Source organism: Mchenga conophoros, linkage group LG7 (assembly GCF_057382185.1).
Source record: "Mchenga conophoros isolate Kocher_MC1m ecotype Shallow Benthic linkage group LG7, M_conophoros_male_GT1.1, whole genome shotgun sequence".
In the NCBI taxonomy this organism is placed as follows: Eukaryota; Metazoa; Chordata; class Actinopteri; order Cichliformes; family Cichlidae; genus Mchenga; species Mchenga conophoros.
Genome location: NC_140532.1, coordinates 1,322,143 through 1,347,368, shown reverse-complemented (window position 1 = coordinate 1,347,368; position 25,226 = coordinate 1,322,143). Strand labels below are relative to the sequence as shown.

Genomic DNA, 25,226 nt, shown 5'->3' with positions numbered 1-25,226 from the left:
TCAGTGACTCAAATGACTCAAGAAACCCGATTCACTTTGGTGAGTGACTATTCAAACTCGATTCAGTAAAAAGAATCAAATTTACCATCACTAACTTTTGAAAAACTTGCAGGAGAGTTTTTTTTTAACTTTATTTAACAAACAATGAGTATACAACATACGAACAGATGAAGTATACAAAACAACAGAACATGAACACACAAAGCCAAGGGTAAAAGAAAAAGGTAACAATTATAAGAATACACGCAAAAATTCACATACATACATTGTTTTGAGAGCCTTTTTGTTGGTGGAGTCTGATATTGATTGTATGTACATTTTCACATCCTTAAAATAATGACAGAAACATGGTGTTTTGTTAGTAAACTTACATTTATGGATAAAAAATTTAGCTAAAAGTATTAACAAATTTATCATAAAAAACATTTATCATACTTCTTGGGAAACTTAAAGAAACAGAATAAAACATTTTCCCATCGTAAAGAAAACTCCCTTAAAATATGGACAATAACAAACCTGCTAAATTCCTTCCAGAATCTGTGTAGAAGAACAGTACCAAAAAAGATGTGTCACAGTTTCTGGATGATCCCCACAGAAAGTACAATTAGTATTAATGTCCCTTTTAAATTTTACCATGAAGTGACTGGCTGGATAACATTTATGTAGAATTTTAAATGAGACTTCTTTCACCTTATTTACAATCAAGTATTTATGGGGGACCATCCAGACTGTCTTCCACTTGATATCTGGAACATATCGGTTTCAATAAGATATTATATATGGGAGAGAGACGATATCTTCTTGGAAGCAGGAGAGAACTTAAAACGTCTCTAGCTGTCACCTGACCATGACGTCATGACGTCGACCTCGAATGTGCGCCGAAGACAGGAAGTTGAATTATCAGCTGATCCTACTGGCTGTTGTTGATGCCTGAAGTTGCTGTTGTTTGGACGCCGTGTCGCTCTTATCAGGTCCTGACATTGAAGACACGTTAAAGCGCAGAAAGGGACACGGTGGGCATTTACCGGCCGGCGAGCTTATGAGTGACACGGAAAGCGTTTCCGCGCGAGTACTTGGGAATTTGCGCACGAGCGACGAAGAGCTAGCGCTCGAGCTTAAAGCTTCGCTGAAACGAAAAAAGAAAAACAGCAGAGACAGCCGACGGCTCGGCGTGCTGTCTTTTGTTTATGTCGTGTCAGTTTGAACCGTGATATTCATCATTTCTGTCTCGACTTTGAGAGTCTTTTACGTTATTTATATTTATACTTGATTGAAAATAAGCCAACAGGGCAGCTAGCTCGTCCGCTAATGTTAGCTCGTAGCGCGAAGAAAAACAGTCTTGTTGACAAGATTTGATGCTTTCGTAACCGCCCAACTGTGACAGATGATAAACATAACGGGCGGAAACAGCTGAGTTTGAAAGCGCTATTTTCGTGCCTCCGTATTAGTTTGTTGTGTTTTAACCTGTCTGCCACTGGATCCGGTGCTCTGTTAGGAAACACGGCACCACAGAAGTTCATGTTTAGTTACTGAATCGAAGCCTGTTGGAGACATTTGTGGCTGTCGGACAAGTTTCTGATTAAACTCAGTGGATTAGTTTTTTAATCCTCATCGATTTATTTAAAAACACACAAACAAGCAGTCAGCTAGTTGACAGCTGGCCTTGTGCGTTTTAGGTTTGCTAAACGTTGCGTAATTTATGTTCAAGCTGGCAGCCAATGTTGGACAACTTGTTAAATTCCAAGTTAAAACTTGTGCGTTTTAGGAAAGTTTGTGTGCTTTGTATGTGATTTTAAGGCCCGTTTACTTTCTCTTCTTTGGTACCATTTTAATGTCAAGGACGTATGACATGAGATAAAAAAAAAAGGACACGTTTACAGTAACGCGCAGACTGAGTGGCTGTTCTGATTCTCATGAATTTGATAGCTTTGGAAAAATAATAAGAGTTATGATTTAAAGTAGCCGTCGGAAATCCTGTGGGAAAGTACTGTGTTCAGCAGCGAGAGAGAGAGAGGGTCCCTCACAGGATCCCATCGTGTCTTGAGGTGAGGTGAGCTGCCCCCCACTACTTGCCAATGCTGGATCTGGAAGTGGTGCCTGAGAGATCACTAGGAAATGAGCAATGGGAATTCGCCTTAGGTGAGCATTAAACATCTTCGGTGAATTGAAAAGATACTTTTCAACTACCTTACATATGCACTTGTTTAGACTCAATAACAAATTGTGTGTCTTGCGTTCACTGTGTGGGTGTTCAGGGATGCCATTTTCCCAGGCCATCTCTATCCTTCAGAAACACTGCCGCATCATCAAAAATGTCCAGGTGCTATACAGTGAACAGGTAAGACGCACAAATATCTGTTGTTTAAAAATATAAACTTGTGCTTGCTCACAATCCACAAACAGTCATAATCAGGTTGCAGAAGAGTTCTGGGCAGCAATTCGAGTTGTTCAGGCGTTCCCGTGCAGTTGAAGTAAATCAAATTGGTTTCTAATTATTTTTCACTGAAATTACTGTAGACCACTGTAACACAGATAAAGCCATATTTATAAGTTTATCAGTTGATGATAAACAAATGCTTAACAATCTGTTTGTTGAATAAAATGTCGAAACTTTGTTGTCAGTAGGTCGTTTGTTCACCATAGTGCTGAAAAGTTCAAATTTCTATCTGCTATTGTCTTTGTCACGATAGTACGAGAAGCTTGTTTCTCCCATTTATTTAAAAAAAAAAAACACCCCCAAGCTCTTAATCACCACAAATTGTAATCTGTTGCAAAATGAATATATATATTTACATTTTGCAACAGATTACAATTTGTGGTGACTAAGTAGTTGCTCAGAGCTTGGGGATGTTGCACTTTCGATTGCAAAGCACAGGTTGCCTGACGGGGGGCATCCTTTCTGCAAACATTTACAGTTGGACTGACTGCAGTCACTCTCAGAGACTGTTGGAACAGATAATTGCTGTCTAATTTATAAATGCAGACAGATTGCTCACGTTGCCATCAGTCTGAATCTTTGTTAGTGAGCACAAACTGACTTGACAGATTGACTCAACTGGCTGCCAGCTTGTTGTATTCTGGTGATATTCCTGTAGAACGGGAAGGTTGCTGAGTGGAAGTGCAATAACGAATTAAAATTAAAAGAAAAATAACTGAGGTGAGATAAGTTTATTTTTACCTCTTAAACCTTGTCAATATCTGTTTTAACTCTGAGGACATGCTGTGCAGGTGAAAAAATGTGATAAACCACAATGACAATAATATTGTATCGTGGGATGTCTGATAATTCCCACCTCTGTTATCTTATATATTGTTAATGTTTTGTTTTCACTCATCTGCACAAATCTTCTAATAATCACCCAGTATTAACTTTTTAAAATCATGTCAAAAATAAATCGAGGTGGTTGTTTCTCAGGTTTCAATGAATTCAAGGACCGTTTGCCTGTGCGTGACAGCATCTGCTCCTGCCTCTTAATGTTAATTTATCGGTTTTAACTCCCTGCCTCTGTAGACACCACTCAGCCATGACCTCATACTGAACTTGACTCAGGATGGGATTAAACTGCTGTTTGATGCCACAAATCAGAGACTCAAGGTAAGAATTTAAGATAATTAGCAGAGCTCCAACAGTCTCCTCCAAACACTCTTGGCATCCGTGCGCTGATGTTTCTGACTTTCTGCGTGATAGGTGATTGAAGTGTATGACCTGAGCAAAGTCAAGTTGAAATACTGGTAAGTAAAAACGTAAATCTATTAAATAGCAGCTGATGTAGCTGCTTTGAGAGTCATGTTAGCTTCTCAGCGACATTTAATGGCATAAATCCTGGATTGTTCTGCATACACGGCACGCCTGGTTCTCTTTATATTAACACGAACACCACTTTCAACTTTAAGTCACAGGTAGGCTTACAGCTTACTTGAGTCTGCCTGCATTAATGTGTTTCTTATTCAACGTTATCTGTTGACAAGCATAATCCATTTCCCATCTTTGCCATTAACTCTTGAAATAATGCAGCACAGGCGCTTTGTTAATGGGTTTAATACTGACACCGTGTATGTATGGATTGTGTTTCAGTGGAGTCCATTTCAACTCTCAGACCATTGCCCCCACGATAGAGCAAATAGACCAGTCATTTGGCGCTACACACCCTGGAGGTACTTTCTAAAGGACCAGCACACTTGGAATGTTTTCACTTACAACTAATTTGGGGTTTTGGTTGTTACCCTGTATAAAATGCTCTCCTCTTCACGTGTCTCTCCCTAGTTTACAATGCTGCAGAGCAGTTGTTCCATCTCAACTTCCGGGGACTGTCCTTCTCTTTTCAACTGGACTCATGGAATGAAGCTCCAAAATATGAGGTGAGAGCGTTTTAGTCCATTTGCCTGTGAGCCAATTAAAGAAGAGCTGAGTGCTCGCTATTTCCAGTCCCAGGACAGCCAGGCCAGCCTTGGGATTTGAGTGGTTTCCAGTCATGTAGACACTCAAAGGTCAAGCTGTATTTTTTGCCTTGTCACAGATTTACATGAAACCAAATCGGTGTGTGTCTTGGATTCTGACAGTGTTTTTGTCTTTCAGTGGATTTTGTCATGAAGTTTGAGGCACACAATGACAAAATTCATGTATTTTCTAAATTAACCCGTGGTAGTCTTAGTGTATAAGAAGACTTTATTCTTCTTACTGCAGATTAATGACTTTTTAAATGGGTAGTGGGTACGAGATGTGGCTGTTTTTAATTAAAATCAAATGTCATCCCACGGGAAGGACTCCTGCAGTGATAGCTGCATAAGAATAAGTCAGAAGTGCTGAGTCACAGTGAGTCTCGATTTGATGTTGGACCAGATTACGCCGAAGATCCAAGACGAATGAAAGTACAAAGAACAGTGTCATCAATCAGTGAAAACACTGGTGCTTTCTTTTTTTTGAAAGCAGTGTTTAGTCAGTGCTTCATGAGACATTTCACTCCCTTGATCACATGTTGTCACTCCTCTGTACTGTCACAGCTCTGTTTTTTAGTCTTCTGAATGTGTTTATTCATGTGGACGCAGAGACCTTTAGTATCTACCAGTCCTGTACTACTTCCAGCTGTTTTGCCTTGGCAGCCTAACTTTGCCATGGGTTTGGCCTCCCTGCAGATTCCACATGGGGCAATGGTCAAGAGGATGCACATCTACACTGGCAACAACCTGCAGGAAACAAGGTACGTAATAATGGCAATGCTGCCAGAGGAAACGGTTACTTTTAGTCCTTACTTCACATATTGATATGAGTTTGTTTCAACTGTTTTAAATGTTGGAAATCAATCACAGAGACGGCAAGAACAAAAAGTTACAGAAAAAATAGCTAAACTTATTTCACTGTTCTCAGAGCTCCTGCAATGCCGTTGGCTTGTTTCCTCGGTAATATTTATGCAGAGTGTGTGGATGTCCTGAGGGATCGGGCGGGCCCTCTGGGACTCAGGCTCCGCCTTCTCACTGCAGGTAACACACAGCTCAGTACTGTGTGTGTGTGTGTGTGTGTGTGTGTGTGTGTGTCTTGAAGGCTGCAAGTGATTATTTGTAAGTTTGACACCTTTGTTTTCCCCATAATGTTAACCCTTTCACGCATAGTGGTCACTACAGTGGACAGCTATTCAAAGGCTGTTTTCTTGTATTTGTATCAGTGTTGATGGTGTACTTGCACATAAACCATACCTGCCACCCACTGGTCGTTTAATGTTACTATAGATGGATGACTTGTTTCATGCATGAATTATCACAACCTCAATCTGGATTTTTTCTTATTCATCTTTTCTTGCATAAAAATGAATAAAAATACTTAAGAAAAAAATCCTGATTGAGGTTGTGATAATTCATGCATGACAGGGTTAATATGGGACTACATAAATGAGCACATATACACAGTAATACCAATTTTTACTGTTGTTATTAACAGTGGTGTGAACTTGAGCTTCTTTTCTTTTTAATGTCAAAAATCACTTTTAATGTCACATCACATGTGCAGGTACACTGGTACAGCACATCAGAATGAAATTCTTGTGTGCGAGCTTCACAAGCAACAGAGGTGTGCAAAATACAATAACATAAGAAGTAGGCAAAATATGAGAATGGAAATCTGTGAATTATAAGAAAAAATAAATGTACAAATAAAAAAAAAAAATATATATATATATATATATATATATATATATATATATACACACACACACACACACACACACACACACACACACACACACACACACACACACACACACACACACACATAGGTCAGCAGTGCAGTGACGTGGAGCTTTACTGACTTGTTGTCTAAACTGCAGGTTGTGGTCTCGGTGTGATGACTGATAGTAAAGTCAAGTCCCTAGAGAGGAGCATCTACTTTGGAGATTCCTGTCAGGATGTGCTCGGTGCTCTGGGCTCCCCACATAAAGTTTTCTACAAATCTGAGGACAAGGTAGCAATTCAGTTTAACTCCATCTTTGCTTCTTGTGTTATTGCTATTATGTTAAGTCTGTAAAGTGGTGTTTAACCTGTTGGATGTGATCCATTTATCAAACCTGCTCTCTTGTCATATTTTCACCATCTTAAGAAGTTGTATTAAATATTATTTGTATTAATTTAATTAAAGACAAAAAGTCAGAAGACTATTTTCCCAAATTCTTTTTGTGTTTCAGATGAAGATCCACTCTCCGTCACCACATAAGCAGGTCCCATCTAAATGTAACGACTACTTCTTCAACTATTTTACCCTGGGAGTGGTACGTAAGCGAAGCCGTGCTTGTGTGTGTAAATCTTGGTGTCAGTGTCTGTGCCGAGTTATTTTTAAGAGCTTTGTCTGCCTCTGAGCTGTGTTTGAGTTTTCGTTTCCTTTTAATGGGGACTCAATGTTGTCTGAAAGTACTGTATGCGTCATTCAGAACCATTGGACGTCATACTGGAGCGCCCATATCAGCAGCACCTCCCCCTCCTTTCATATTTATGTAAGTCAGAGCCACGCCAAAAAGAAAAGTCCAGCTGCAACCGTTGGTCAAATCTAGCAGTGTACAGTTATAATGGTCGTAGTGTATGTACCCCATCTCCTCCTCATTGGGTGGGCCAATCTTACTGAAACCTTGGATGAACATTGTCACACCTACAGTGATTATTAGTCTGTTTCTCAGAACGATTTGTAATGAATCCCATTTTTACCATCACCTGCAAATGTGATGTTACATTCACTCTTTACGCTTGTTTCACGTGTCACATTCGACACACATCATCATCGTGTAACTTAAAGGTCACCAAAATTTGTATCTGCGATGATTTTGTTGACTCACCACTAAATACGTAATGAAGAACCAGCAGGAGCCTGGCTAGTATATTCAGTGACCGTGGTATGCTAAAAGTCAACGCATCGTGACCCCCCGTTAGGATAAGTCCCTGCGGCCGGGCGGCGTGGACGCCCAGAACCTGCGAGCGAGGCAACGCCGATGAGTTTGAATGTTGTTGACCTTGACCACTCCTACCTGCTCGCTGTGAATTAATGGGACATTTACCTGCACTGCAGCTTGTTTCTACAATGGATGAGATGCAGGCTAAAACCGTGATAGGCGCTCAGTCTAACACAGCTTTAACTCAGTCATGTCAAGATTCATGTCTTTGGACTGTGAGAAAACTCCTGGTCCAAAGACATGAAGGTTGAAGTTTGTGCAATAATAAAAAACAAAAACTGCAGTTTGCAACCTGCAACCATCTTGTGATGCAAACCACATGCACCTGCATAAATCACTGCATGCAGAGGTGTAGTTCTACTTTTCTTGATTTGCTCACATCTACTGTTTGCAGTAGATGGGTGTCTACTGCAAACACTAAAGTAACCTCAATGACTGTATTTTCGTATTTTTCAGGATATTCTGTTTGACTCGACAACTCACCTGGTTAAGAAGTTTGTTCTCCATACCAACTACCCTGGACATTACAACTTTAATATGTAATTATCCTTCTTATAATATAAACCAAATGTTTATTATATTTTTACACTTGTTTTTGTTGTTGCACTTATTGTAATCTCTCTGTCATCACAGATATCATCGATGTGACTTTAAGATTCCACTTGTCATCAAAAAAGGTAAAAGTTATTCAGTCGACAGCAATAACTCCATAATCATGCTTTAATGTCTAGTACTTGACTCTCCTCTGTTCTAATGTCTGTTCATTTATGTCGGCGCTTTAGAGGGAGCAGACTCTGAGGACTGCATCTTAACTACATACAGCAAGGTCAGTTCTGGAACTGTTCAATTTAGCCACAGGGTGGCGCTGTGGTAGGCAGTAGAAATCTAACAGGACTTGTAGTTTTCGGTTCGATGTTCTGACTCTGCACCTTTAGCGGATTACAAGGTTGTGACTTTGCATCACTGACATAGGCTTACAAATTTGGTGACTGATCATAAGATGCTTTCTGTTGCACCACAGATCCAATAACAAATCAACAGTCCTGTGATATGAAACATTCATAACTGAATATCTTAGTCCTTTCTGCCGCTGGAAATGGCGTTGAGTCAGGTGTGACATAAACAGCTGTCAGCAGTCGAGAAACAGACCGACTCCTGGAAATGTGTTTGTTATAATTGTCTGTTAACCTTTTGACTCTTCCTCAGTGGGATCAAATCCAAGAACTGCTCGGCCATCCAATGGAAAAACCTGTAGTGCTGCACAGGTAACATATAGTCTACATATATGCATTTAATATAGACAACACAGCTGTTTCAGACACCACCCACATATGTGACATCAAGTCTTGTGACCTTGTTTGCGTTTACAGGTCTTCATCGGCCAATAACACAAATCCTTTCGGCTCTACGTTCTGCTTCGGACTGCAGAGGATGATCTTTGAGGTCAGCACATTTTATGATTCAGCTGGGATTACAACATAAAACTATATGGCAGCATACATTTTATCTGAACCACCTGGCTACATGGATTGTTCCATTTAGAGCACATGTGTTACGTAAAATGCTGCACAAGACTGACACGTTCAGCAGTGTTATTATAGCAAAGCTGCTGAACCCGTTTAAAGCTGACAGGAATGTGAATTATTCTCTCTGAAAGGACATTTGTAGAGATTTGCTCGCAAAAGTATTAGAAATGCAAAGGTGATCAAGAAACAGCTCAACCCCTAATCTTTGAAATATGTGTTGTAGTTTCGAGCCCGTGTGTTTCAGGAGTCCTCACTGTCTTGTGTTCCTCCTCCCCAGGTGATGCAGAATAACCACATAGCATCGGTAACCCTCTACGGTGCTCCACGCACGACCAGTCACGCCCGACCCGAGTCCAGCAGTAGTTCCCACTAAACAAGTAACCGCAACCACATCCTGTTTTGGCCTGTCGTGAATCCAGTACTTCTACTGACTGACTTTCTAATCCAGAGCCAGATTCTTAACCAAGCAGACCTAACCGAACAAAGTTACTCTTACCCAGCTCAGATGCTAACAGAGAAACAACTAAAATCAGACACGGCATTTACCAACTCTTCCTGTTGGATACTAAGACTCATTCTTCCAATCCGGCACACCCACCTAGCACAGCTAAACCAACTCTGTCTATCCCGGGACATCCGAGATCCAGTCACACAGTCTCTGTGCTGGAGCATGGAGCGTTTTATCTTGGTTAGTCCAACGGTCCCAGTGGTGCTGCGTTGTGGTAGAGCTCGACTGTTTCCTTTCCATCCTTAAATTGCTTTCACCCCGGACCACAGGGGGAAAAAGCTTGTGCAGACTCTAAGCTGGCGCCAGTTTATTTATCAGCAGCCTCCGTACCGCTGTGGTGGGACAGTTGGCGTTTGAATTCATCTGCTGCAAATCTCAAGTTGTTTAACATCAGTGTAATAATATCGCAGCTGGAAGCTGCTGTGGCCAGAGTCTGGAAACAAAGTGTATCACGTCAAACAACCAGCAAACCAGTACCGCCAGTCTTCCTGCCTCAGCTTCAGAACGGCATCCAAACTACAAAAAAACCAAACCAGTTCAGTCCAACCGAGAGCCATCAGAGCCAAAATGCAGTGAAAGCTGCAGAGCACTTGAACCAAAAACACCAGAATCCCAATTTTGTCACACAAGAGAAGAAGCGCTCGCTCTCAGGGTTCGGACGGAGACGTCCTCCTGAACATAACCCGCTTGATGTCCCGCCCAGTTGAACCAGATGTGACCAGAAAGAAAATCCTCCCTGTTGTCTCCTTATTCTTCCTTCAACTTTGCTCCGCAGCGCCCGCCAACACACACAGACACACACACAGGCAAACAAAGCACACTCAACAGCACGGCTGCTGTTACGTCTCCCTGCACGGACACGGTGACAGAAATGAGCATCTGCATGTGGTGTGAGGCTAATTTTTAAAAATGACGTTTGAATTTGTGTTATTTTAAGCTTGCACAAACACACACAGCATCCTTTCATTACTAAACTCATGTATTCCTGATACATGAAAGCTGGTTTTATCCGTTTTATCGTGAAGCAGACTGACATGCAGGAATGACACGAGAATCTTTGCATGGACTCTTGTGCAGCGAGAGGAGACTTACTACAAGCACAAACTGACAGCCCGTTTTCTCTGATTGGTTGCATCTTCTTGCATGTTGTGAGGGGTGTAGAGTCGCCACAGAGTTTCTTCATTTTACCGCGGCCGCCCTTTTCACTCGTTCGCCTCGAGACCATTTCCATCGTGTACTGTTTTAAATCCGTCCGTACATTTGCACTAATACTCACCTTTTTACTTGACTGTTTGATTGATCTTCAGATATGGATATTTTTTTTTCGTACATTGGATGAGAGTGTGTGTGTGTGTGTGTCCTGTATACATATGGAAAGAAAGAAGAGGCCCTTACGTGGTGCTCAGTGTTCGCAGTGCCGTCCTCTTTGTCGCTCCATCTTCTGCTCCTCCTTCACGTCACTGACACATGGCACAGTCTGCATTTGTTTCCTTGTTGAATTGCCAAAGAGGTTTCAGGATGTTGTTATTTGATGTGCTGACATTATCACTGTGTTACTGTCTGAACATTTCATACAGAGAGAGTCGGGCGTTGGCCGTCTCTGTTCTTTTGGATCTTTTTGTGTCTGACTTGCACATGTTCGTCGTTGCTGTAGTAAAACCTCAGCTCCTGGTTTCTCTGACGGCTGACGGTAATTATACGACACGAAGAGCTGACTCTGAAAGCACTCAGTCCATCTGTCGTCTGGATTCGGTTCCACAGATTCACAGTAGTGTGTGTATGCTGAGAAGTGTCAGAGTGGTCACTGTTGTCACTGAGCTGTCATTCAAAGATCCGCCACCATTTCTCTGGGTTTAGTTCATTTGAACCTATTTTGGAAACTGGGAGAGAAAACCAGTCATTCCTCCATCGTGTGACGTGCAGCTTTGCATCAAACTCCCATTTTATAAATTTACATTATTTTTAATTCCAAGCAGATTAATAAACTGTGTATTAATTTTAATACACATTTTCTTGTCTTGTTCTTCAGTACAAACAATTCCTTTAATTTTCTCTCTGTTGCTGAATTTGTGATCAGTGACTCAATCGGTTAGCATCCCTGTCTGTTAGCCTGTGACCAGCATTAGCCAACAAGTACAAACCTGTGCTAACTCTACTTTAATAAGCAAAAAACAAACAAAAAGACCAATACTGCGATGTTTTCATTAGAAGGAAACTAATTAATTTTACCTGTCTATGTTCCTAATTCCTTATAATTCCTAAGCATTTGCTATTTTTATGTATTCAGGCCTTTATGCGTAATGTTGTTGTATGAATGCTGTATATAAATGCGTGCTCTTATTCTGGTGTCTTCTTATTTACAGTGTTAGTGGCTTGGCACCTCAACATTTCTGCATTGATTTTTATTAGAGTTAAGCTCAGGTGGAGTCACCTGCTCACAGCTCATTATTGTTTTTATTCTAGACCACTCAGTATTCATATTTTTGCATGTGCAATGCTAACACTGCAAGTATGCTGACATGTCAGCAGTTAGTAAAGCCCTGCTTAAACTGCTTGTTCACAGTTGGCCTGGAAGAGAGCTCTGTCTTTAATCCAGTGGACAAAAATGGATTTTTAGTCTGGCTTTGGTGTGCTGCGAGATTTAACATCTGCATCCTGAAAGTTGATGCTGTTCATCTGGACGTTTTCAGTGGGAGAAACGTTTCGTCATCATCAGGTGACTTCTTCAGTCTCAGCTGACTGCAGGTTTCCAACCTTATAAACATCTGCACAATGACAGAAACTAGCACCACCGAATGAACAATGGGCTGGGAGGCCAGTTTATGATCATTAATATGCAAACTGTTATGATCATTGATCAAAGCCCATGAGTCCCATTCACAGAGAGTTGAGGACTGGCTGCAATCACAGCATTGTGAGATGGTTACAGATGCATCTACATCTACTTGTTTACAAAGAAAAATATCAGTTTTCCAAGCTTTCCTGTAGCCAGATGAGCATGGCGTTCCATTACTCGTTTTCCAAAACTGGGACACCACAAGCTACAGTAATATTTTAAAATTTAAATCCAAAAAACACCTATTTTCTTATTGGACTCCCAGGGTCAGATATTTAAGAGCGACGGCTGTCCGCTTTGTCTCTGATGAAATTGGAAAGATTGTTCCCTACTCTCCTCCCGTTTGTCCACAGCTTCAGTCAAATAAGGGAAAGGTGTAACTCTAGTGAATGCTATATACCATTTGCTACCACTTGCTTTTGTGTAAGCAAATATAAATGTAAAAAAGAAGATACAACACTGTTGGATATCGTGCCTCATCTCCCACCGAGCCTGTCTTTGACTTCTTTCTCTATCGACCCTGTAAAAAGGAATCTCCTTGTATATAAAATCGAATGCATTTGAGCTGCAGCGTTGTACAGTATGTATGTGTGTCACTGAGCTCCAGCAACAAGGTAACATGGTATTATGGCTGACTCGTTTTACATTTACCTGCACAGTTTGGCAGGCTGGGTTTCCCCAAAATGAGGAATGTGCTAGTTAGTTATTTTTGTTTGAGTTTCTTGTACTGGCTTCCATTTCTGTTGGGGGTGTGGAGGGTGGGGTCTCATGTGTGTTCATAACCACCCGAAACACCCAGATCAGTGTTAACATGGTGTGGAATACATGAGTGTAGCAAATGCAGGTCCAGAAAATCAGGCCTTAGTTCTCCACGAGTGACAGAAACTGAAAAAACCTGTAGATTTCAGATACAAATCAACATCTGAAGCAAAACGTCTCCTCCCTCCAAGCTCTGCTGTAACTTTGTCTTTATCCTTTTTTTCTTGTTTTAAACACAGTAATGTGAGAATCTGAGACCCGCATTACATCAGTCAGCCACAGCACTGCCTAATTTTGTCTCGTTGAGCCGAATGTGACCCCTCACGGCATGAAGCACCTCTGAGGGTGTCCCGTTGTTCCTCCAGAGAAAGGGGAATTTGCCTGTGGCCCCAGTTTTGGTAAACCCAGCCCAGTTTCGTGCACGGTCATTGCTGTGATGAAGCATTGTCACTCAGAGATGGAGAGGGGAGCTGTAAGGTGCTGGGTAGGTGATCTCACCCTAACTCAGGTGGACATATCACATCCTGGTTTTTCCAAAGTTTTTAGGGAAGAAAAACGAGAAACTTTGATCTGTGTGGCTTTTAAGTTACACCTTTTTTTTTTCTTGCTTTTTACAAATGTTTATTTTACTGAATGGGCAGATGTGTGATTATCAAACTGAGATTGTTGTAATTTATAATTGTCATCTTCAGTGTAATGATAATCTCATCTTAATGCTTTGTATCGTCTGTCCTTGGTATCATTTGTTCAGTTGCCCCCCCCTCTTTACTCCCTGCTCTGTGTGTGTGTGTGTGTGTGTGTGTGTGTGTGTGTGTGTGTGTGTGTGTGTGTGTGTGTGTGTGTGTGTGTGTGTGTGTGTGTGTGTGTGTGTGTGTGTGTGTGTGTGGGGCCCATTTCTGGAAATGGAGCTGGTATACTTAATTAAACATGTAAAATTCATGGCAATGTGGCATTTTATATTTTGAATACTATAACTTTGTGTATGAAGAAACCGGTAGATTAACAAAGCATGTCCACAGGAAAAAAGGCAATAACGTAGCGAGTTACCGAGAAGGACTGAAAGCTTCGCTCTGGCACTTTGATGCTGTTTCGCGATGATGAGATGCGCCGTCTCCTAAGACTCCAACGCACCGTTTGGACTTGAATGAAAGTGAATGTTCACTGCTGACTGACATCAAAGTTCATTTTCTGTTTGTGCAACCAGGATATGAAAAAAATAATAAAAAAAAATATGGATGTGGAAAATAGCAAGAGGTTTTTTACTTTTTTTTTCTCCCCAAGTTTAAACTCAAAGATGGATTACGAATAAGAATTTTGTCCTCTTCATTGCACATGACACATCATTCAAAAGTTTGTGTGTCCCACAGAAAACCAGTTGGCCAGTGGAAGTCCTAATTTAAATTCCTGTCTTCTTTTATCCGTCTGTATAGATGGATAGAGATATTAGAAAATGCTAAATTCATCACTCATCCTCGGTATGCCATTTATAAATACAGATATATTTTTATAACTATGTTTGATTGTTACTAGTAGTGATGTGGTAGCAGTGATATCTGTACATGCTGTGACAGATGGATAAACATATCTGTGTTTATAAAAGACGTACTAGTCATGAGATGATGAATTAAACACTCACTAACACCATACTAATGCTTAATAATGTACCATTATGAAGTGCTGCTGATGACTGAAATAAAACCTTTGAAGAAGGTTGAAAATAATGAAAATAATTCTAGGAGTCTCGGCATTTCCAAGAGAGCGGGATTTATCGCTGTGATGGCACGATGACTCGCACACCAGGTTTGGAACTTGAACTCAGCCTGTATTCATGCATTTTCACCCGTATTGGATCTCCCCTACAAACCCCTTTCAGGTGAGCTGTCTATCCTTTATCCATTTCTTTATTATCAGGTGTGTTTCCAGAACCACTAAAAACTGCTGTAATCAAACCTATACTGAAAAAGGACAATCTTGACAAGACACAAATGAACAACTACAGGCCGATCTCAAATCTCCCATTTTTAAGTAAGATCATTGAAAAAGCAGTTTCTCAACAGCTCAGTTACTTCTTAAAACAGAATAACTGCTATGATGCCTTCCAGTCAGGTTTTAGACAGAACCACAGCACTGAAACCGCTCTGACCAAAGTGTTTAATGACATATGTCTGAATACAGACAGTGGAACAATGTCAGTCTTAGTTTTGCTGGATCTCAGTGCAGCATTTGATACAGTTGACCACAACATATTACTCAAACGACTGGAGAACTGGACAGGTCTTTCAGGAACTGTACTAAACTGGTTCAAAACATACTTAGAAAACAGGAAATACTTTGTATCAATAGGTAACTTCACATCTGAGCAGACAAGCATCACATGTGGAGTTCCCCAAGGTTCCATCTTGGGACCCCTTCTGTTTAACATCTACATGCTCCCACTGGCACAGATTATAAAGAACAACAAAATAAACTATCACAGCTATGCAGATGACACACAAATATATATCACAATGTCACCAGGAGACCGAGGCCCTGTACAGGCTCTTGGTAAATGCATTGAGGAAATCAATGACTGGTTGTGCCACAATTTTCTCCAGCTAAACAAAAACAAAACTGAGGTAATAGTCTTTGGCGCCAAAGAAAAACGATTACAGGTCACCAGAGAACTTCAATCTATACACCTAAAAACCACAAACCAGGCGAGAAATTTGGGTGTAGTGATGGATGCAGACCTAAACTTAGAAAAACACATTAAGACAATAACAAAATCAGCTTACTATCACCTCAAGAATATATCAAGGATAAAAGATCTGATGTCTCAACAGGACCTGGAAAAACTAGTCCATGCATTCATCTTTAGTAGGCTTGATTACTGTAACAGCATCTTTACAGGTCTACCCAAAAAATCAGTCAGACAACTACAGCTCATTCAGAACTCTGCTGCTCGAGTCCTCACTAAGACCAAAAAAGTGGACCACATCAGTCCAGCTCTGAGGTCCTTACACTGGCTGCCTGTCCGTCAGAGGATAGACTTTAAAGTTCTGATGCTGGTCTATAAAGCTCTGAATGGTTTAGGACCAAAATACATCAGTGACCTCCTGACCCAGTATGAACCTTCCAGATCCCTCAGGTCATCTGGATCCGGTCTTTTATCAGTTCCCAGAGTCAGAACCAGACACGGAGAAGCTGCATTCAGCTTTTATGCTCCTTATATCTGGAACAAACTCCCAGAAAGCCTCAGATCAGCTGAAACACTCAGTTTATTTAAATCCAGGTTGAAGACTCACCTATTCTCAGCTGCATTTGAATAAAGCACCAAATCCACACTTTTAAGCTTAAATTTCAAAACCTACATTTTAACTACTGATTTTATCGACTCGACCGGACTCGTTCCCGGTGGGTGATGGGCTCCGCCAGGGCTGCCCTTTGTCTCCGGTTCTGTTCATAATTTTTATGGACAGGATTTCTAGGCGCAGCCAAGTGGCGGAGGGCTTTCGCTTTGGTGGCCTCAGAATCTCATCTCTGATTTTTGCAGATGATGTGGTTCTGTTGGCTTCATCGGGTGAGGGCCTCCAGCTCGCACTGGAACAGTTCGCAGCCGAGTGTGAAGCAGCGGGAATGAGGATCAGCACCTCCAAATCTGAGGCCATGGTTCTCAGCCGGAAAAGGTAGAGTGCCCACTCCGGGTCGGGGATGAGTTCCTGCCCCAAGTGGAGGAGTTCAAGTATCTCGGGGTCTTGTTCTCGAGTGATGGGAGAAGGGAGCCGGAGATCGACAGACGGATTGGGGCTGCAGCTGCAGTAATGTGGATGCTGCACCGGTCCGTCGTGGTGAAGAGGGAGCTGAGTGTAAAAGCGAAGCTCTCAATTTACCGGTCGATCTACGTCCCTACCCTCACCTATGGCCACGAGCTGTGGGTAGTGACCGAAAGAACGAGATCGCGGATACAAGCGGCAGAAATGAGCTTCCTCCGAAGGGTGGCTGGCCTCTCCCTTAGAGATAGGGTGAGAAGTTCGGCCATCCGGGAGGGGCTCAGAGTAGAGCCGCTGCTGCTCCACATCGAAAGGAGCCAGCTGAGGTGGTTCGGGCATCTGACAAGGATGCCCCCTGGGCGCCTCCTGGGTGAGGTGTTCCAGGCATGTCCCACCGGGAGGAGGTCCCGGGGCAGACCCAGGACACGCTGGAGAGATTATATCTCTCGGCTGGCCTGGAAACGCCTTGGTATTCCCCCGGATAAGCTGGAGGAGGTGGCTGGGGAGAGGGAGGTCTGGGCCTCTTTGCTTAGGCTGCTGCCCCCGCGACCCGGCCTCGGATAAAGCGGATGAAGATGGATGGATTTTATCGACTGTTTTTTGCTTTGCTTTTTTTTTAATCAATTTTAAATCATGCTTTTTATTTGTTTTTGTTTTTTAATGTCTCTGTAAAGCACTTTGAATCACCTTGTTGTTGAATTGTGCTATAGAAATAAACCTGCCTTGCCTATCCATGCATTCAGGTTGACCTATCAGAGAGAGGGACAGATCAGCCGATGTTATATTTACATATTGTTCTGTAATTATCTGTGTTGTGTGTTTATCAATCGCTGTAAGTATCTGATGAAGCTGGTTGAACATTTGGTTTTGTTTGTCTTATCTCGACCCATTGAAATGTCAAACAAGTAATGACAGGGTTACAATATGCCTCCAAAACAAAACCCACTTTGCTGAAGTCTGCCACACTAAATACTGAACCTCAGTGCTGTCCCGTCCATGTTTGCTTTGTCTGTCTTTATGAGGACCATATCAGCCATAATATTCTAGACTAATCTTACACAACATGGCAAAAACAGGCAAATTCTACTAAAGTCCAGAGAACACGAAATTGTTTATTTTGTTTTAACGGACATAAATGTGATCTGTATACATGTGTGAACTTTGGCAGATTACTCTGAGATTCAGGAAACGGGATACGTCCAAACTGCGGCAGAGGTTTAGTTAGTGTGCATGTTTCAGTGAGCCTTGGTCCCATTTGGTTTGCATCATGCAGGTGGTTTCTATTTAGACTTGATTTGCTGCTCCTCCGGGGAACAGATAATGCGACCTTCCATTGGCGCCTCTGGGCAGCGTTACAAAGAAGAGAGGGGCATCTCTAAAAATCCCTGCTCCCTTCCCACTACACAAAGTCATTTCCAGTCTTGTCCACAGTCTGAATGTTAACAACGTGACAGCTTCGAGCAAATGGGGTTAAACCAGCTAACCGCACTTTCTTTGGTTGTTCTCGTGGAACTGTATGGACGTAAACAATGTAAATACATTAAGGTTTAAAAGTCCCAACTGTTCACAGCCACAGTGTGAAAAGACAAATGGGGCTCTGATGTCAAACTAAAATCCCCTCGGGGCTTTCTTCTCAATAATCTGGAACACATTTGGCCTTCGTCAGTTCATTTCCCCCACGACTGCCAGCCAGCTTGTATAAAGTCTCATATGACTCAGCTGCGCTTTTGAACGCCTCACGAGCCTTTCCAGTCTCGTGCTATGACCATTTTGTAGGGTCACTAATGTGAGACGAACACCCGTTTCTCATCGTAGTCCGTCTCCTCCCCCACCATCGAGCCCAGCCCCCCCCTCCATTTAAAAGGCCTGGGCGTCCGGTTGGTCCTGTTGTGGCAGCTCAGTTTGGGGTCGTGCAGGAGGTTCCACATGAGCCAGATTTGGGGGACGCTGAGGCTGTGAACAACCATGAGTTCTCTGTAAAAACAAGGGTCGAACGTCTGAAGGTGAGGAGCTGCTGACGGGCGGGGAATTCCAAAGGTCCGAAAGCCCTGATGTCGCGATGGTTTGATGCCGATCAGCTGGAGGCACATTCCCAGAAAGACATCGTCGATGGGGAACAATTCCACCTGGAAAAAAAAGTCATTCGAAATCATAGCATTTTTGATAGATGTGTGAAAATGCTCACTTTCTAATTTGAAGTACCTGTCGACAGGCGGAGCTCAGTCTCTGAGCTGTGTGTCCCGACATAACGAACCCTCCTCCGCCAGCATAATCGGGGTACAGACCCCCTCCGTACAAAAACTCTGGCACATAGTATTTGGAAGTGCGCCGGCGAATGGGTTTAGCACGGATAATAATATCACCGATAAACAGATCCTCGTTTGGCTGTTGGCCTCGTAGCATTTCCAGTATGTTTTCCACATTAACATACACATCAGCATCACCTTTGAAGATGAACCTGGATAAGACGAGATAAACGTAAGCTGAGCACCGGAAAACAAACTTAAGTCGGCTCGATTAATCGACACTGACTTGACACGAGGACAGCTGCTGTTGATCCAGTTCAGAAAGTGTGTTTCTTTTAGCGTCAGGTTGAAAAAGGTGTCTTCGAAATCCCACAGCAGGACGTCCTTATAGGTTTGACTCTCGTAGGACAGGAGCTGATCCCACAGAGGCAGAGCGGTTCGATTCTTGGGAACACCCAAGAGGAAAACTGTGCGGATGGACACGTCATTTTCAAAATGTCCTTCCTTACCCCACGTCCGGCGTACTACCTAAGAAAAAATGAAGCACAAAGGTTGTTTAACTTGACTAAGAGAGTAAAGGTTTTCCTAACACGCTGCCCAGACACTTTATAGACTAGGAGCGGTAATACTCTTCATTAGGAATCATGTTTATGTCGATAAATTGAGTTGCGTCCCACATTCAGTCACTTTCTTTGCTCAGTTTTGTTCCTTAATCCACTCCTGCCTTAAAGATGCGCTTGATCCGTATCGACCGGTGCTGGAAAACCAGATTACGTAAGTAGTGATGCCGTGGCATGGAAAAGGAACTAAATTGGTTATTAGAGCCTCAAGTTTAGTAAGACGCAGAAAATACTGAGACATACACTCAACAAAAATATAAACGCAACACCTTTGTTACTGCTCCCATTCCCCATGGGATGGACGTAGAGACCTAAAATTCATTCCAGATACACAATATAACCATCCCTCCCAAACAGTGGTCACAAATCAGTCCAAATGTGTGGTAGTGGGCACATCTGCTATATTGAGATAATCCATCCCACCTCACAGGTGTCCCACATCAGGATGCTGATCTGACATCATGAGTAGTGCACAGGTGTACCTCAGACTGCCCACAACAAAAGGCCACCCTGGAATGTGCAGTTTTTTGCGCTATTGGGGGTCTGGGGACCCAGAACCGGTCAGTATCTGGTGTGACCACCATTTGCCTCATGCAGTGCAACACATCGTCGCATGGAGTCTATCAGATTGTCAATTGTGGCCTGTGGAATGTTGGTCCACTCCACTTCAATGGCTGTGCGAGGTTGTTGGATATTCGTGGGAACTGGTACACGCTGTCGTATACGCCGGTCAAGCACATCCCGAACATGCTCAATGGGTGACATGTCCGGTGAGTATGCTGGCCATGCAAGAACTGGGACATTCTCAGCTGCCATCTGCCCTGAACAATGTGAACCATGATTCATCCGTGAAGCGCACACCTCTCCAACGTGCCAGACGCCATCGAATGTGAGCATTTGCCCACACAAGTCTGTTACGGCGACGAGCTGGAGTCAGGTCAAGACCCCGATGAGGACGACGGGCATGCAGTTGAGCGTCCCTGAGACGGTTTCTGACAGTTTGTGCAGAAATTGTTTGGTTGTGCAAACCAATTTTTCCAGCAGCTGTCTGGGTGGCTGGTCTCAGACGATCTTGGAGGTGAACCTGCTGGATGTGGAGGTCCTGGGCTGGTGTGGTTACACGAGGTCTGCGGTTGTGAGGCCGGTTGGATGTGCTGCCATATTCTCTGAAACGCCTGTGGAGACGGCTTATGGTTGAGAAATGAACATTCAATGCACGGGCGACAGATCTGGTTGACATTCCTGCTGTCAGCATGCCAATTGCACGCTCCCTCATTGCTTGTGGCATCTGTGGCATTTTGCTGTAGACAAAACTGCACATTCCAGGGTGGCCTTTTGTTGTGGGCAGTCTGAGGTACACCTGTGCACTACTCATGATGTCAGATCAGCATCCTGATGTGGCACACCTGTGAGGTGGGATGGATTATCTCAATATAGCAGATGTGCCCACTACCACACATTTGGACTGATTTGTGACCACTGTTTGGGAGGGATGGTTATATTGTGTATCTGGAATGAATTTTAGGTCTCTACGTCCATCCCATGGGGAATGGGAGCAGTAACAAAGGTGTTGCGTTTATATTTTTGTTGAGTGTATGTCCTTGCAGAATATTTTACCTGACGTTTATCAAAATCTGCTGCTATGGATTTCACTGCAATGAGCATATAAGGGGCATTGTTAGACCCTCCTCCTTGTTCCTCTGCTCCTCTGATATGACATTTTTCTGGCTGGTCTATGAGCAGCTTGAAGTTTCTGTTGTCCTTTTCTCTCAGATAAGCCTCAAAGTCAAACTGTGGCATCGTGGGTAGGGGATTGGCCGCAGTCTTGGTCGGCACAGCGTTCTTCCTTCGTGGCTTGGATTTGCCCTTAGACTTGGATTTGTGTTGGGGAGGTTTCGACCTGGACTGGGATTTACATGGAGGTGGCTGGACCCCTGAAGCCCTGGACGGGAACGCCTATTAGGGGAAAATGTGTAAAGAAGACAATATCATTCATTAGCGGCACGTAATCTTAACAGCCATATAATACTCACACAGTGTCCTGCATAATGTTTGTTTGTGACTCTGTATTTCATACTAATGTTGTAAATAAGGACTGAGCTAAGAAATGAATATCATGGTGCAACAACTTCATGACTTTGTGTCACAATCTGATCCACTCCTCCACTTTTATTTAAATCTCAGTTTCTATTGAATATCTCAAAAAACAGATTTTTTGTATATATCGCTGGCAATATAGACCCTTAAACAATATCTGTTTTAATAAAGCCATTAGGCTCGCTGCTATAATACCAACACCTTCATATCAGCAAGTGTAACCTATATCGGGTCATACCCCTTGAAAGTCCTGGCCCACTTTAGCTCCAGTGGCTCCCAGCAGGGTCCGACTGGGGCTGGTGGAGCCGTGGATGTGCAGCTTCCACACAGGTCTATCCCATCCAGTGGAGAGCACAACCTGGAAACACAAGTGTTGTTTGAAAACTGAGTTGGATTTTTCTTTTAATCCAAAAAGCAACAGTGAAACAACGTGAACAGCAAAAAGAGCAACTTCCATCCTTACGTGTCGGGCATACAGCAGGAAACAGAACAGCACCAGCAGCAGAACTGTGCACATCACGTCTCCCTTCACATGGAGGAGCCTCCTCGTCACCAACATCCTTCTCAGCATCGTTTGAAGACGCTGACTGTAGTGAAGTATCAAGCAGGGATGCATTGGTCAGTCCTGCAGCAGCCTGGCAGACTGACTGGTACTTGGAGCTGGAAGACTCGATTTGGTTTTGCTGACTAGTCTGTTAAACTTGTGACGTGAGAACATCCTGGAGCAAAAGCAACAGACAGCATCAAAGAAAAAACAAAGAATCATTTAACGACCGCCCCGTTATTCTTCCCTTTGGGTTAAACTGTCCCAGATATTTATTTCAGCTCTGACCCGCGGTCATCTGATGCAATCGCTTCTTCCACTGTGGAAGGAATCAGTTCAGCAGATTTCCCGGGGCAAACAAATAAGCTGCAGTCTAGATGCCACGGCCAATCCTCTGTTTCACCCACTTTTTACTGTATCACCGATAAACATCCACGCAACAATATCACTCGTGCTTTTTATGAGCTGATGCGACTGTTTTTCCCTCTCACACCAAATTCTTCACTGGGTTCAGGAGTGGGAGTGTCTGGGTCTTGTGTAAGGGAACACGAAGGTACCGAGAACTATTTTCTAAGAACGCTGTGTCCCTGAAGCAGACATAACGGCATAAATTAGAACAAGAACACAGAAGATTATCAGCTATATTACAAATATAGAAACACGCATCTGCTTATTTCTTTCATATTTAAATATATCGAGTGTTTTCTTGTTAAAGCAATTCATTCAGACTTACCCGCGGAGGCAGACAGAGGGTCAAACTAAAACCATCTGGGCTCCAGCGTGGGCTCCTTCTGTTCTAACAAAGTAAACCGACTTCCAGAGTTCGTAGAAAACCGCGAGGGGAAGTAAAATAGCGCACTTCTGTCCGTGTGCTGTTTTCATGAGTACGAAAGATGCTCAAAGACGAGATGAAAACCCTGAAGGTGTTTCTCTGACCTGGCGCAGGACGGCTCTCCTCATGCTGCGTTAAGGTGCTGTAGGAAATAACACGTGTTCATTGTGTACCGTGGCAAACGCTAGCCTGTCTTACTTTTGGAGCGCTAATGGTTAAAGTGTGAGTTACTGACTCGATGTGGGCGTGGCTGAACGAGCTCAAAAGTAGAGTATCGCTCTACGGATACTTTTCAAACGCAGTTAAAGTAGACGATCAACGCGAACAGCCTTTGGGAGGAGATGTATAGAAATATGTCAATAAACCGGGCAAAAGCAAAGGGCATATGCAAAGACATCAGGCTAGTGATGCAAGTTTTTTGGGGGGTTTTGCCTAATAAACTCTGTAAAAATGTCGCTATAATACAGGACAGCGTGGGCAGTGGCTCTGGTCGGCAGTAGGGAGGAGTTAACCACTGATTCAAACCAGGGACTGCATAAAACATTTAAAAATGCAGTAAAACTTGGAGTGTTGTTCATGGTTTTGGTCTTGTTTTTTTCTACCAGGGATTTTAGAGATGAGCTCCAACTACAGAGCAGACTCAAGGAGACGTTCAGTGGCATCAAGTTTGATGGTGTCCAGCTTTTGATGCAGGTTTGCCACCACACCGTGAAGCAGAGGAAATACAAGAGAAGGTGATGATATAAAACGGTATAGAAGGAAATGTAAAAGTCATCCTGCAGTGCGTGTACAGCATTCAGACTCCCAACTGCATTTAAAGCTACGTGACCCACTGTTGGCAGAACCGTGATGATGTTTTCTGTACACAGTCCGTGGCTTTGTTGGCCCAGGATGGGAGTGGGGTAACTACGGCTGTATCCCAATTCAGGGTCTGCAGCCTCAACGATCCTCAAGCGCCGCGTACTCAAAGACCTAAGGCCGGAAGTGAGAGGCTTGTGAAATGGGCGGTCTAGCCGCCGTCGCGCTGCCCAGGTTGCCTAGCAACCATGATACTAACAGCTGGAAACGTGTCATACAGCTTTGTTTGACAGAAATGAAGGAGAAAATCTTTTGTTCATGTGTTTGTTTGTTTCTACATGAGCTTTGATCATTCTCTGTGAGATTAAGCTCAGCTATTGGACGGCGTATATTTTAAAGGCTTTAAAACCAAGTAGAGCTAGGCGATAGAACGATAACGATATGTATCGCGATATAACTTTTACTCGATAGAGAAATTAAGCTATCGCGATAAACTTCGCCGCTCTTGTCCTCTTAAAATAAATTTTTTTTTTTAAAAAAGGTCAGCCAATCCAAATTAAGTAGCGCAGAGCCGAACCAATCACAGCCGCAGCGTCACGTCGCGTGACTTGTAACTTACAGCACAAGTGCCAAGCCGCATGTGTGTTTGTTTGGGAAGCAGCCAGCGGGTAATGGAGCCAGCGCGTAATGGAGGAAATGAGTGTGCCGACTAGAAAAATCAACCGAGCGTGACCGAAGAGAAAACAGATGATGGTTCCAACGCCGGAGAGATTGTCGAACGGAAGAGCCATAGAAGTTCCGTAGTGTGAAGGTATTTCGGCTATTTCAAGTCTGACAAAAAACAGAGTAGCGTGCACTGTAAATTGTGCCGAAAGCAAGTCTGGAAATACAATAAACTGGTGCATGCGTCACACTGTGCGCCACGTTATTGTTTCGGTGAAATGAATTTCTACAATACTGTTAATTCTACTCTCTGCAGTGTTTAAATGCTTACATATACACACAGTTACTGTCCCTCCACACATACGACTCGGTTCTGCTTCTATGCCCCAGCTTTGTTTACTTTTTCCCACCGAGGCTTCTAGACTTCTGATTGGCCAACATTTCTGCACGGTTAGGAATCTAGCGCCACCTGCTGCTTTGGCATGTTCATAGCAGCGTTTTCCTTCATTTCTGCCTTTATGTGTGGACGGGATTATTTTTTAAAACGAAAACCGAAAATCTCCGTTTTCAAAAATACCCGTGTACGTGTGGACGTAGCCTCAGTCTCTGACTGGAAGCGCT

General features: G+C 43.0%; 2 protein-coding genes across 5 annotated transcripts; one reads left to right on the top strand and one right to left on the bottom strand.

Moving 5' to 3' along the window:
• The first annotated feature begins 868 nt into the window (after window positions 1-868).
• On the top strand, window positions 869-14,301 carry phaf1 (phagosome assembly factor 1). 2 transcript variants are annotated; one of them, XM_085281431.1, is made up of 16 exons: window positions 869-2,139; window positions 2,256-2,338; window positions 3,512-3,595; window positions 3,689-3,732; window positions 4,076-4,155; window positions 4,265-4,359; window positions 5,101-5,198; window positions 5,366-5,478; window positions 6,318-6,451; window positions 6,672-6,755; window positions 7,884-7,966; window positions 8,061-8,104; window positions 8,210-8,253; window positions 8,634-8,692; window positions 8,798-8,870; window positions 9,231-14,301. In XM_085281431.1, the coding sequence occupies exons 1-16, from the start codon at window positions 2,076-2,078 to the stop codon at window positions 9,324-9,326; spliced, it is 1,278 nt and encodes a 425-aa protein (XP_085137557.1). In that variant the 5' UTR covers window positions 869-2,075; the 3' UTR covers window positions 9,327-14,301. The 2 variants fall into 2 exon arrangements, with proteins under 2 accessions (XP_085137557.1, XP_085137558.1); XM_085281432.1 differs by having other exon boundaries at window positions 870-2,139; window positions 5,134-5,198.
• Window positions 14,302-14,928: 627 nt separating this feature from the next.
• On the bottom strand, window positions 14,929-24,997 carry b3gnt9 (UDP-GlcNAc:betaGal beta-1,3-N-acetylglucosaminyltransferase 9). 3 transcript variants are annotated; one of them, XM_085281429.1, is made up of 7 exons: window positions 24,937-24,997; window positions 22,232-22,487; window positions 22,007-22,126; window positions 21,289-21,627; window positions 19,338-19,579; window positions 19,008-19,263; window positions 14,929-18,931 (listed from the first exon to the last, which is right to left on the bottom strand). In XM_085281429.1, the coding sequence occupies exons 2-7, from the start codon at window positions 22,382-22,384 to the stop codon at window positions 18,587-18,589; spliced, it is 1,455 nt and encodes a 484-aa protein (XP_085137555.1). In that variant the 5' UTR covers window positions 22,385-22,487; window positions 24,937-24,997; the 3' UTR covers window positions 14,929-18,586. The 3 variants fall into 3 exon arrangements, with proteins under 3 accessions (XP_085137555.1, XP_085137556.1, XP_085137554.1); XM_085281430.1 differs by lacking the exon at window positions 24,937-24,997 and adding an exon at window positions 23,046-23,618 and having other exon boundaries at window positions 22,232-22,355; XM_085281428.1 differs by lacking the exon at window positions 24,937-24,997 and adding an exon at window positions 23,046-23,618 and having other exon boundaries at window positions 14,930-18,931.
• Between the last annotated feature and the right edge of the window lie 229 nt (window positions 24,998-25,226).

Bases quoted from the DNA above. Each gene is read 5' to 3' on its own strand.
- phaf1 (XM_085281431.1), top strand. From the start codon at position 2,076: ATGCTGGATCTGGAAGTGGTGCCTGAGAGATCACTAGGAAATGAGCAA. The intron at 4,360-5,100 runs GTGAGAGCGTTT...TTGCCTTGGCAG, and splicing joins ATGAAGCTCCAAAATATGAG to CCTAACTTTGCCATGGGTTT. The intron at 5,199-5,365 runs GTACGTAATAAT...CACTGTTCTCAG, and splicing joins AACAACCTGCAGGAAACAAG to AGCTCCTGCAATGCCGTTGG.
- b3gnt9 (XM_085281429.1), bottom strand. From the start codon at position 22,384: ATGCATCCCTGCTTGATACTTCACTACAGTCAGCGTCTTCAAACGATG. The intron at 22,127-22,231 runs GTAAGGATGGAA...TTGTGTTTCCAG, and splicing joins TCCTGCTGTATGCCCGACAC to GTTGTGCTCTCCACTGGATG. The intron at 19,580-21,288 runs GTAAAATATTCT...ATTTTTTCTTAG, and splicing joins CAGATTTTGATAAACGTCAG to GTAGTACGCCGGACGTGGGG.